This window comes from Chaetodon trifascialis, chromosome 12 (assembly GCF_039877785.1).
Source record: "Chaetodon trifascialis isolate fChaTrf1 chromosome 12, fChaTrf1.hap1, whole genome shotgun sequence".
Lineage (NCBI taxonomy): Eukaryota > Metazoa > Chordata > Actinopteri > Chaetodontiformes > Chaetodontidae > Chaetodon > Chaetodon trifascialis.
In genome coordinates, this window is record NC_092067.1 from 11564086 (window position 1) to 11576666 (window position 12581).

At 43.5% G+C, this 12581-nt stretch overlaps 1 protein-coding gene across 1 annotated transcript; it reads right to left on the reverse strand.

Moving 5' to 3' along the window:
• Nucleotides 1–1938: 1938 nt before the first annotated feature.
• Nucleotides 1939–11652, reverse strand: sik1 (salt-inducible kinase 1). Its single transcript, XM_070975982.1, has 14 exons — nucleotides 11414–11652; nucleotides 10724–10927; nucleotides 10499–10615; nucleotides 7321–7384; nucleotides 7015–7176; nucleotides 6349–6473; nucleotides 6144–6267; nucleotides 5837–6057; nucleotides 5321–5470; nucleotides 5105–5215; nucleotides 4719–4944; nucleotides 4368–4622; nucleotides 4050–4239; nucleotides 1939–3906 (listed from the first exon to the last, which is right to left on the reverse strand). The coding sequence occupies exons 2-14, from the start codon at nucleotides 10874–10876 to the stop codon at nucleotides 3390–3392; spliced, it is 2415 nt and encodes an 804-aa protein (XP_070832083.1). The 5' UTR covers nucleotides 10877–10927; nucleotides 11414–11652; the 3' UTR covers nucleotides 1939–3389.
• Nucleotides 11653–12581: the final 929 nt, after the last annotated feature.

Below are 12581 nucleotides of genomic sequence, written 5' to 3' on the forward strand. Positions count from 1 at the left end.
AGCGTTCCTTTCCCACAAAACCCTCACGAGCATCTCCCTGAGGGTCATATGCCAAATGCCAAGCCATATGTTACATATATATGCGTGTGTGCGCACGTGCGTGTGTGTGTGAGTGTTGTATTACTCATCTTGTAGGGACCTAAATCTGTTTATACAGTCAAACCATGGGGACAAAACACAACTCACCATAACGTAAATCTGAGTATTTAGGGTGAAGACTTAAGGTTAGGTGCAAGTTTGTGTGTGTGTGTGTGTGTGTGTGTGTGTGTGTGTGTGTGTGTGTGTGTGTGTGTGTGTGTGTGTGTGTGTAAGTCAGTGAAGTGGCCCCTCACAGTATAAATCTGTACACGTGCTGAGCAGTAGATCAACACATTTGTAAGTCTGTTCAGTCCAGCAGGAGTTTGAATGGAGATTCACTTCTTTCTATCATCTAGCCACAGATAATGAGCAGGCAGCGAGCAGCTGAGTTCACTTGGCTCACAGATAGTTTGGCTTCTCATCTTGCCGTTGCGTCACTTGACTCCCACGTAGCCTTTCCTGTCAGACGTCAGACACCTGTCCGTTCTCAGTTTTATGAATAACCGGCCAGCAGGAGGGTAATCGGGCCCAATGCATCATCTCTGTGCATCATAGTATTATCACAGGGTGCCAGTGCATCATCAGTCTGCCTTGTCATCAGTTAGTGAAAGAGGATGAGGTGCAATGAGCAGTGTTTTGTTCAGCAAAGTACTGACAGTCATTGGCAGTATTTTCTGCTCCTCTATCATCCGTATTCGGACTTTCTTTAAGACTGGCCATTTTTTATATGCAGTATAAAATCTGGAGAAGATAATACAACCCTGCAACTTAACCAAACAACTATCACATGATTATATGTTAAATAAATCAGCATTTGGGAATGCATAATGAAGTTTGTGGCATTATTACCAGCAGTCTTTATTGTTACTGATGATTACCAGTAACACTGACAATTATTAATTCCTAATCACTATTACAGACATACTATTGACTGGCTTCATGTTTATTGCAATTATATATATATATATATACATGTGAGTCAAAATTAAAGAAATTCAAACAGCCGACAGTTTAGGAAGTGAACTTTATTTCAATAAATAGCCACATAAATAAACAATCTTTCTTGAACTTACATTCTCTCTACTTTCTCTTTCTCTTTCTCCTTCCACCCACACACACACACACACACACACACACACACACACACACACACACACACACACACAGACATGCACATGTTCACACAGTCAAGTAACAAATCAGGAAAAAATAAATGAAAATGAAATACTTCTTATTATCCAAAGTTTATCAAAAAGGGGTCCTCTTACAGATTTGCATCAATAGTCTTAGTGTTTCAATAGTTTTGTGAAGTTTTCCATCATGAGAAACAAAAAAAACGAGTCATAAGAAATATGAATAAAGTGCAGTTTTTGCTTCTGGTTCCAAAGCAAGTTCAAAGGTCAGATTCAGAGCAGAGAGGTCAGAGAGGGTAAAAAAGGGGCCAGTAACTGAGCCATTCATCTTTCTTTCTTCAGTGTAGTGATCAGACGTGGAGACCTCTGATCATGGGTTTGTTCAGATAAAGGCACAAGTGTTGGTAGTGAGTGCAATCAACCAAAAATTATTGGATAGAAATATTAACACTGCATGTTTCCAACGCAGAATTTGGTTTGGAAAAACACTGCTCTTCTACAAGATGCTTCACAGATATGAGAGAACTAGCTAAGGTTACAATATCATACATCTCTTGCAGTTTTCTAATAAGTTGTCTGAAGAGACTGCAGAAATACATCAGCTTGTTGCAGGTCATTTCTACTTATTTCTAGCCACTTAAGGACAACTGAAGAAAGTTCAACTTCCAGCACAACATGGTATTGCTATTTTCTGATCTTTTTTTGTTTTCTTTTTTCTTCTTCTTTTCTAAAAAAGTACAAAAATGAATACCACCATGGTCCTGATAGTAGATATTAACAACAAGTGTAGCATTAGGATTTGGTGGCAGCTGGAGTTTTCTCACAGCAGAAGCTAAGGAGATCATGTGGAAATGCAAGCTAACCACCATGCTACATTTTGAGACAGCATTCAAAGTGAAAAGTCAGTAGTGTATTTGTGGTAGATCACCCGTCTCTTGTGCTGATCACTCTTTGGTAAAACCCAAATTCTTCCTTCTTGCCTTCTTCAGCTAAGGAACTGCAAGCATGCTGTGTGAAGAAACAGCATTTTGAAATGAGTCTTTCTCTCAGTTTCTCTACAGTATGATCTTATTATGTTACATGACTAGTACCTGTTCTAGTCAGCTAGCTAGCACAGCAAACAAACAAAATTAAAAGTAATAGCAAAAAGAAAAAAAAACCTCAGGCAAATATGCATGTACATTTTGATCATCCTATGCAGAGCCTCATCTTTCCTTTGTATTTCAATGTGAAATATTGCACTGTTCCCACAGTCTTTGTTCTGTCCATGTGAAAATCGTCATTCCTTTGACATTCTGGGATTGATGTTTTTCTGTTTCTTGCCTGAGGAGGTAGTAAAAGCATCTAACAAGAAGGTGCTTATCACACAAGGGGAATACGGATCAATGTACCCACATCTGTAAGGTGCTACCAAGCTGACTGATGTACCTGTTGTGCTTTGCTATATCAGCGAGACACTATCTTCCCTCAGTTTTGGCTGATGAGGATGTAGCAGTCTTTTTGCAGCTTGAGGTAAAAGCAGCATTTGCGTAGCTATAATAATCTTGCACAGAAAAAAATGTCACAGTTTAAATACAAATCAGTTCCTTCAGTGAACGTTTGTAAGCTTAGGGCACTATACTGCATGTCCATTGCACTGCTACAGAGAAACGTCTCTTCAGAAAGGCGAACAAAGTGGGAGAAATGAAAAAAGAAAGAATTTTGGTCTTCTGTCCAGTCAAGTGAAAAATATCAAGAACAGGAAATGACACAAAAAGTGACTAAAAAAAATACGAGGAAGGGCATTCCTGTATTCAAAACAACACGTGAGACATAATTGCTAACATCAGCTCTCATTTCATCCAATGAGTACATGGAGGAGCTGGATGAGAGTCTTTCAGTCTGTTATTGCTTCTCTGGCTGTCTGATACGGGTCTAACACCTTGTCCAGAGTTTGGTTATTGCTTTGTCTTTAGCTTATATGATATTGAAAGCAAACACAACACACACGTGTGAACACAGTCTCACATGTGTTCCGCATGTTGTTGATTAAAAGGTGTAAATGTGTCGCTTGCATCTGCTTTTTGTTCTTTCTCCCCACATCTACTCTCTTTTCTTCTCAGCTCAATATGAAGCCAATATTTTTGCTGCGAGCATCTTCGATGGAGAGAACAATCGCTGGTCTCAATGGCTGATGTATTACTTCACCATCACACAGCTACTGAGCTGCTGCTGTGCAGCCAGACCCAACTCCTGCATGTCAGGGTCTTCACTGGAGGCCGAGCCCATGCTCCACACCACTGGTTTGGACATGATGGGGAAGGTGCCCTGTGCTGCAGACTGGGGCTGCTGTTGGAGGCTGGTGTGGGGGTAAGGGTGGGTTTGCTGGCTGATGTGCAGACGAGCTTCCAGAAGGTAAGCAGCGGAGGCCACAGGGGACAGAGTAGAGGAGTAGCAGGATGAGGTGGATGAGGAGCAGCCAGAAGAGGAAGTCTCGAGGGTTTGTTGCCAGGGGCCGTGCTGTAGACCCACTGAAGCTTGCTGAGGAGGCAGGGCAGAGTTGGTGGGGGTGTCAAAGATTGAAGAGGAAGCAAACACGGTAGTAGGCGGAGGAGAGGGTGACTGCTGCTGGGACAGAAAAAGCAGGGTATTCTGGGTAGGTCCTGCCTGAGGGGCTTGGACCTGAGGCTGGGATTGGTGCTGGATCTGTAGCATCCTGGAAGACAGAGACAGAGAATCAGACTCTGACACTGCGCCCGCCTCAGACAAAATCCAACAAACTCTGTGAAATCTTCTGATCTACATGATCTAATATGTGGCCATTACTAACAGTGTGCTTTCAATAATAGTGTGGCTCACCTTTGCTGGTGCAGCACCTCCTCCAGCATGCTGCGGTGCTCAGAAAGAGCTGGACCCAGTGACCCTCGGCTGCCGCGGTTACAGGAGGGTGGAGGAACAACCTGCCTCGTTAGACCCTTGATCTTATTTAATCCCAGAAGCCCTTTAGTGCGTGTGTTTTTCCTCAGCTGCTGGCGGAAAGCTTTCAGGCCTGTGGAAAGGAATGGGAAAGTGTTACACAATACTCCTTTGATCACATAATGTGACACATCAGACATGAGAAAAATGATAACCACTGATAACCAGTGGACACTTGATTTCAAGGTCAAGCCCCTGTACCTTGAGTGAGGGAGGTGTCAGAGGCTCTGCGACCCTCCTGGAAGCTGGCAGCAGGCAGGCTGCCCTGGGCCTGGGGCAGGAGGTGGGAGGAGAGGGCTAGGGGAGCTCCAGCGGGCAGCAGAGCTCCACCTTCAGCCCCTGAGGCCAGAAGTGTTGACATCTCACCCATAGCAGCCTGCAAACTGGGGGCCGGACTAGATGAGGACTTCAGACAGCTATCAGAAGAGGCACCATCTGAGGGACTTACCACAATACCTACAGAAACAGAACAGGGAACAAATTAGACTCTGTACATCAACAGACAGAGAGCTGCTTCACGGATGTGCTATTTTACATTTATGGCATACTAACATGGAGGGTTGCACTGGTGGAAACGGGCCGACACCTCAGCCAGAGTGTGTCTGCGGGAAGTAGTGGTGGGAGGGAGCAGAGGGCCGAGAGTTTGCGTTGCCTCCTCCTCCTCTAGGTCCCTGGGCCGCACCTCTTCGCTGATGCTCGTCTCCAGCAGGCTGTTGGGTGAAATGGAGCGGTTCCAGAGCAGCCTGTTCAGGCTGGCCTCCACTGGAAACACCACACGCTGAAAGACGGAGATTGGCTGTTAGCCACTGATTGACAGATGACACATGGATAGCAGTATTTGCCTCTGGTCTATTAGTAGATACGCATCAGGGTGGCAGGTGTAGTCCCCTAACCTCTGAGCTGATGAATGCTGTCAGATTTTATCAAAATATGCTTACCTGGAACAATCCACCTTGGTCATACTCCTTCTCCGAGTACACTGGAGGAGTGCTTTTGGCTGGAATTGAAAATGCTGTGGTTCTAAAGCTGTCTGTGGACTCCATGATCACCTAAAAGCAAGCAGAAAGCACACAGCATTTTAGATTTCAAGCACAAGCTGCAGGTTAGATCAGGACTCCAACTGCAAGCACAATGCATCCAGCTGGACTGCTCACCTCTGGGCCGGTGGAGTCGGAGGTGCTCCTGGGTCTTTGGGTCCAGGTTCCACACTGGCGGCTCAGCTGCTGGGCACGATGCTCTCTCACTCTCTCCAGCAGCAGGTAGTAGATAGCAGAGAAGTGGTTGTAACTGCTGCTCTGCAGAGACTGAGGAAGATGGCAGACAGCAGATTAGTGGGTTTGCTGCATTGTTTTCCTTCTCTGCCTCTTAGTGCCAGCTTACATCCATCTCTTCCTCTCTGTATAGCTTTTCCTTCTCTTCCCCTCTGTTTCTCTGAATGAATACCAGGTATAACTGTGTGTTTGGCCTTGCTGCCCCTGTATAATCTATTTGGAAGCGACAGAGAAACAACTGTCTGCTTTCAAAACACTATTTCTCCCTATAACCTGAAATTTGGCTGACTGACTCACAACCCTACCTCTGGAAACTGTAAACTGTGTATTTTTGCTGTATTTAACCTGTTCACATCTGACAGGTGCAACAACTCCAAACTGTTTTGTGTTGTCAGTCACCTCGATGGTCCTCTGGCGGTCGATACCCAGTGTGTTCATGATGCCCAGCACAGGTTCACTGTAGTCCCCCAGGTTTGAGTTGTACTCTGTCAGGGAATGGCTGAGAGTTTGGTGAGGTGCTGTTGGGTCTTCCAGCATCCAGCGGTGCTGCTTGATCTGGGCCACGCTGATTCTCCTGGCTGGGTCCACTACCAGCATCTTACGGATCAGGTTTTCACAGTCTGGAGAATGTAAACAAGGAATAAGTCTTCGATGCTGAGCACTTTGGATTCAGACGAAATTAGTAATTACCAGTAATTCATTGTACCTTGGGACATGAAGAAAGGGATTCTGAATCGTCCCTCAGTGACTCTCTGTCTGAGTGCAGGAAGACTGGGTCCATCAAATGGAAGAGAGCCGCAGACAAGAACATAAAGCACCACACCAAGGCTCTGTGAAGAAAATAACACAAATATTAGCATAAGAAAAAATGAGTGAATAATTGTGTCCATATTTTCCTTGTATAAGCTTACCCAAATGTCCAGCTGAGGCCCCTCATACTCTTTCCCTTCAAACACTTCAGGGGCAGCATAAGGCGGACTGCCACACCATGTAGACAGAGGCTCCCCTGCGTTGTAGAAGTTTCCAAATCCAAAGTCTGCAAGACATGAGCAGAGATACAATTTTGTTATACAAGCTTTTTTGTTTTCTCTGCATTCCAGCGTGAGGAGCTCAGGGTGCTGGAATGCAAATGTATTGCCTTCCTTTAACGACGGTGCCTTATGCAGTTTATCCTCATCATAGACCAGATCTTATCAAGCCCACATTACACATCTCATCTCTCTCTCACACAAAAGACTAGTTGTCTTGTCTGACTGTAATATATATCTATGCACAAGTGTCTGTTTGTGTGCTAAAGTGATTTCGTCTGGTTTATATTAGCCTTGGTAAAATGATTAAATTATTCACACTTAATTAGCACAGAGGCAGCACAACAATGGTTTAATTAGACTGGTTTAAGAATCCCAAATGCTGTGAATACTTTCTTCAGGCGAAAATGAAGTACAGAAACAGCAAGGAGACACAAACAGATGATATCAGTTTCAAACAGTGATTTCTGATAGAAGTAACACTCTATATCACATCATGCCAGCAAACCAGTAACCATGCTAACAGTGAACTGTTAATGGCAGACCTACCAGCCAGTTTGATATTCATATTGGCATCCAGCAACAGGTTCTCGGTTTTTAGGTCACGGTGAACGATGTGGTGTCGATGGCAGTAGTCCACGGCTGTAAGAATCTGCCAAAACTTCTTTCGTGCCTCATCTTCACTCATACGGCCATTTGAGGTCAGGTGGTCTGGAGGGAGAAATGATATTTCTGTCCAGCTCCATATTTGAGACAACATGTTTGTGGCGTTCTATATATCAGAGTGTCACAATCAACACGTTTAGCCGACTTTTTTTTTTCAATGGAAAAAAAATCCTAGAAAGCTGAACTCACCAAACATCTCTCCGTTCTTTGCATACTCTGTCACAATGTACAGCATGTCTTTGGTCTCCATGACCTAAGAGAAAGAAAAGGGAGAAAAAACACAGAGCTTGAAACAACTGGGTCATTGGCAGCTGGCGATGACAAGGAAGACATTTTCTAACAAAGCCGTCAGTGCAGTCTGCTCCAGGCGTCTCTGGGCATGAGACAGTTCCTAACCACAGAAATCCCCTTCTTATACTTACATACATACTCTCATCCATGAACTTGTTCCACACTCACATAAAACAATAAACACCCTGGCTTTCCATGATATGCCCTGTTATGTATGTCATGCATTTATAATAAGGGTGTGTCATATCACATCATTCATGACAATATCAACATATTCATGGCAATATTCTGACTGAACAACGTCATGACGTCAAGTCAAAGTGAAAGTCACAGTGACAGGGGAGTGACTCCAGCAATGTGGAAAAGGATTTGGTCACAAAAGATCAGTAACAATCCACAATAATATGCAAAAGGTAGAAGAAGAGTGTAACAGCAAACTTATTTTACTACCTCAAGCAGAAGCACCTGGTTGAGTTAGCGGAGGGCTCAACTGCTCTAAAGCAAGCAGACAAACTAGACTGGCTCAGCACAGCATCGCCAAGTTGTGCTCGTATTCTGTCATATCGTTTGATTGTTTTATGTTCATATCACCCTTACTTATATCATAAAAGCCCTTTTATACACATAAACAAAAACCCTAAAGGCATAAACATTCATAACATTCACACACAGGCAAGTTAATATCAAATGGTTGGACATGTCTCAGCTGAGGCTGACACCAGTGTTGAGTTTCAAGCTACCCCTATCTCTTCATTTCTAGGAAACAGACGGACAGATTCACATGGGCTGTTCACATGGGGCCCACCTAGTGTATCAAAGACCATAAGAGCAATCACTCAATGCCTGGCCGGAAGAACGCAATTCCCAATCCTTTTCTGGAGCTCACAGAAAGCTTACATTTCCCAGGAGAGCCCTCGAGGACAGGGCAGTTGAGCAGAAAGGTTGCACAACAAAGCAATTTTCGTCAGATGACAAAGCCGTGTCTGAACAATGCTGCCGGCCAACTTTGAATTAAATGCCACTAAATTCCAGTGAACTGGGGAGCTTAAGTCCTTTCAGCCACCAGTCCCTTTAGAAAACCAAGCAAAGAACCATTCAATACACAGATGCCTGCAAGGGGGGAGTAGTCTTTATCTGTGAGATAGGGCAGCTCTCTGGTGCTCTGTCACCTTGAGGTGCAGCTGACGTCACGGCTCTGAAGAACGGGCACTGAACGTCAAGGGCCCTCAAACATCCCAGAAAGATTAACCCCTTAACATGCACATTTTCCCTTTTATTTAGATATATTCAAACCCAAGACTCCATGTTTTCATTTCTGCATCTCTCCATCAAATGCATCAAATATTTTAGATGCAGCAGTTTATACACATTTCCAACAATTCAGCCTGACATATTTGGTGTCTTTAGAAACTTGAGGAAACACTAAAATACATATCTGTAGGTTTAATCAAATTTGGTCTCCGCAGCATAGCAGATCAGCAGTGGGAGAGCAAGTTTTAGGAGGATAAGAGGAGCATGTGATTAATACAAGGTTAAAGAGAGGCCGAGACAAAGAGAAAGGGAGAGTCCTTTAATATAGAGCCCCTTGAAAACTGACGCTATTATGCTACTACCCTCCCTTTGTACAGGAAAGAGGGGAAGCGGGGCTGCAGTGGTGAGAGGATTGATTACCATCACTGAGTACCAACCATCTGACTAGCATCACCTCAGACAACCCAAGGGCACAGAAAAATGAACAAGGACACATCATATGCAGGATACAGACAGAGGTCATCCATGTTTGACGTCAGAGCTGTGATAGCACCTTTAAAAGGGACGAGGTGACAATAATCCAGTCCATCAAATTTCTCTCAATTATCATATTGTGAAAAAAAGACCCGTACTGAGGCATATTGCTACGTGTAGCATTAAATATTTCCACAGCTGTTTGTTCTAACAAGGCTGTAAACCCTGTCAGTCTTGTGCTACTATATATTAAAATGATTTGGCATTTTTACTAGAAAAATGTGTTAAATGATTATCAAAATAGTTTTCTGTCAAGCACCCAGCTCTACTCTGAATGATGGCTGTTGGGGTTTTCAAGGAATAATGTCATGCTCCTATTCCTGCACTCGAAACATAATTTCACAGTAAACACAGCTCAGCTGCTTAAAACCGGACATGAACTAATCCTCAAAAGTAGCAAAACAATACAGAGCTAAACAAAAGGCAGAAAAAGTCCAGAATGAAAAAAAGAAAGGGCATTGTGAGTTTGTTTGCGTGGGTGTGTGTTTGTGTGTTTGCTGCCAGACGCGTGCCACGGCGCTCGCAAGGCCAGCTGAGGGTAAAAAAGCGGATTCTTTCCACTAAGTCTTCAATTTGATTAGGAGTAAAGCAGCGCTTTGTGAGGTGGCCTTCACGTGACGCGCAGACACATTGCACTTGGCTTTAACAGATGCTAATTGGGCTTAAGGTTCAGACCTGTGGACGTGTCTTGAACAGGACTCTACTGACTGTTCTCCTGACTGCCCTCCATATCTCTACACTTCAACCTTTATGCAAGTGAAAACATCTTAGAAATGCATTGTTCCCAGCACTGACTGGTACACAAGATTATTCTCATTCCCTCTCTGTCCAGCACAAACACACACAGACGCACATAGAGGGAGGTCAAAAGGGATTGCACTAATGCTGCTGTGCTGTACTTATGATTCAGTGCGCTCTGAGAGTCAGCAGCTCGCCACAAGCCAGTACAAACCACTTAGGTAACAAATGCCCTGTATTTTTGCCACACATACTGGCACTGCTGCATTGGCATGTCAACAATAATGAGGCAACAATGCTCTGCAGCACCACATTGTTATTTAGGGACATATATTTGTCCCCGTTTTCCACACCGTCGCATTTTACTCCCAGATTCATGCATGCGTTCAGACTGGCTCCCTGCACATGGAGCTCACACAGACCAGGCTGCACAGCGAAGATGTAATACAGGCTGAATAACACACTGCTACAAACACACACACACACATACCATTCTGCACCCATACAAACACATGCAACAGCAAGGCTGCAGAGAGATAAGGATAATACACACCTGGTAGAGTTTAATGATGTGGGGGTGGTTTAGCAGCTTCATAATCTGCACCTCTCTGTAAATCTTCTCCAGGTTGGAGGGATTCAGTCGGGTCTTGTCAATGATTTTAATGGCCACCTGGAAAACCAAAGGCAAATGTTAAATTGGATAAAAATGCTAATTTCAAAGATTATGCATCTTCACAAAACTGCAAGTAGTCACACAATTAGGAAGAGAGCTGCTGACCTGTGTTTTGGTTACTTTATGTTTAGCCAGTTTCACTACTGCAAAGTTGCCCTTCCCCAGGGTGCGGATGATCTCGTAGAAGCCGACCTGCAGGGGCCTTCCCTGGGCAGGGCTGGACTGAGCCCCCCGGCTGTTCTCGGTCATGATCACCATGGTGCAGCAACAGTCTGGAGTTACACCGTTTGGAAAGTTTAAGGCTAGTACCTGCAGAGACAAACACAGCTGTCTCATCCATTGCATTTCATTTTACTCAATATTCACACATATACTTTTCATATTTACATTATACTATATTCTATTTACTTTCCAGATTCTTTAAATATATAATACATAATAAATATATGATGCAGCAGAGTGAAAACTGTACGGGGGCACAATACAGGTTTACTAACTTTACAATCCGTTCCAGTGATATATTACCAAAAAAATAAAAAATAAAAATAAAAAAAATAAAAAAATTGGAAGTTTACAAATACATATTCAGATTTTAATAACTAATTACATTTTCTTAACGCGGCGTCATAATTAAATTACAAAATGTAAATACTCTGTTTTTGAAAAAATAGAAAGTGAAAGAGGTGAGACTAACACCGAAAGACAGCTTTGGCCTGGAAAAGCAAATGACAAAATAATCGTCAAGATATGAGGCAGTAAAATACGAGTCTAATCGAGAGAGGAGTGCCGTCTTACCTTAAAATGCGGACATAAACGACTTTTTCTCACAGTTCAGACAGCTCTTAGAGGAAACGTAAAACATCCCACGACCAGAGCGACGTATTAACTACACAAACAGAGAGGAGAAACTTCAGAAAACACGCGCGGGGCAACTTTTTCCTCCCGTCTTCAGTTTGAGTTTATACAACAAGTCTTTCGGCCCGGGACTGCGCTGCGGCCGGTGTGTGCCTGTGCGCTCCGCCGGAATGCAGAGCACAGGGCTTCGGCACTCACATGGGGAACTCCACCTCCTCCTCCTCCCTCCCTCCCTCCCTCCGCCACCATAACAAATTGATACCCACCTTATTAACGTCACACCCGCGTCAGAGCTCCGAGCTGGGTGCAAGGCAAGGCCGGACCCGAGCGCAAGGCACGGGTTGCCGAGCAACCGCGCGGCTCGGGCTCACGGTGACGCGTGTGCTGATGGAGGGGTTGCTTAGAGATGGGGACGATGACGTCAGTCGTAGAGATGTGTCACCACGTGATGTTTCCCTCTGCCGGGCTGCTGCTCGCGGCCTGCCTCGCTCTCACTCCACAGCCCGGCTGCGCACGCGGCTTCAACAGAAACAGAAACAGGAAGCAACTGGTGATCGTCAGTTAGATTGTTTTTGTAATTTAATGAGTCAACCCTATTCTATTCTATTCTATTCTATTCTATTCTATTCTGCTTTGCTCTACTCTAGTCTAAACTAAAAGCAGCTCAAACACATATATTCATAGACATATTTGTTTTGTTCCACTATATTAAATTATTATAACTATTATTAAATTCTATACTAATCTACTGACAGATATACAATTTTCTAATATATTCTATGCTCCTTGAATCATTGTATTCTGTTTTCTGTATTCTGTATTCTTACTATTCTAATTTACTTACTAATCTATCTATCTATCTATCTATCTATCTATCTATCTATCTATCTATCTATCTATCTATCTATCTATCTATCTATCTATCTATCTATCTATCTATCTATCTATCTATCTATCTATCTATCTATCTGCAAATAATCACAGAATGGGCCTGTAATTGTAGCCTTACTTTATAGATTACCTCTGTGTTTTTCAGATTCTTCTACAAAAAAGTATAAAGGCTTTTTGCTGGCTTGTCTCATATTGCAGGTTAAAGCACAGAAAGTAC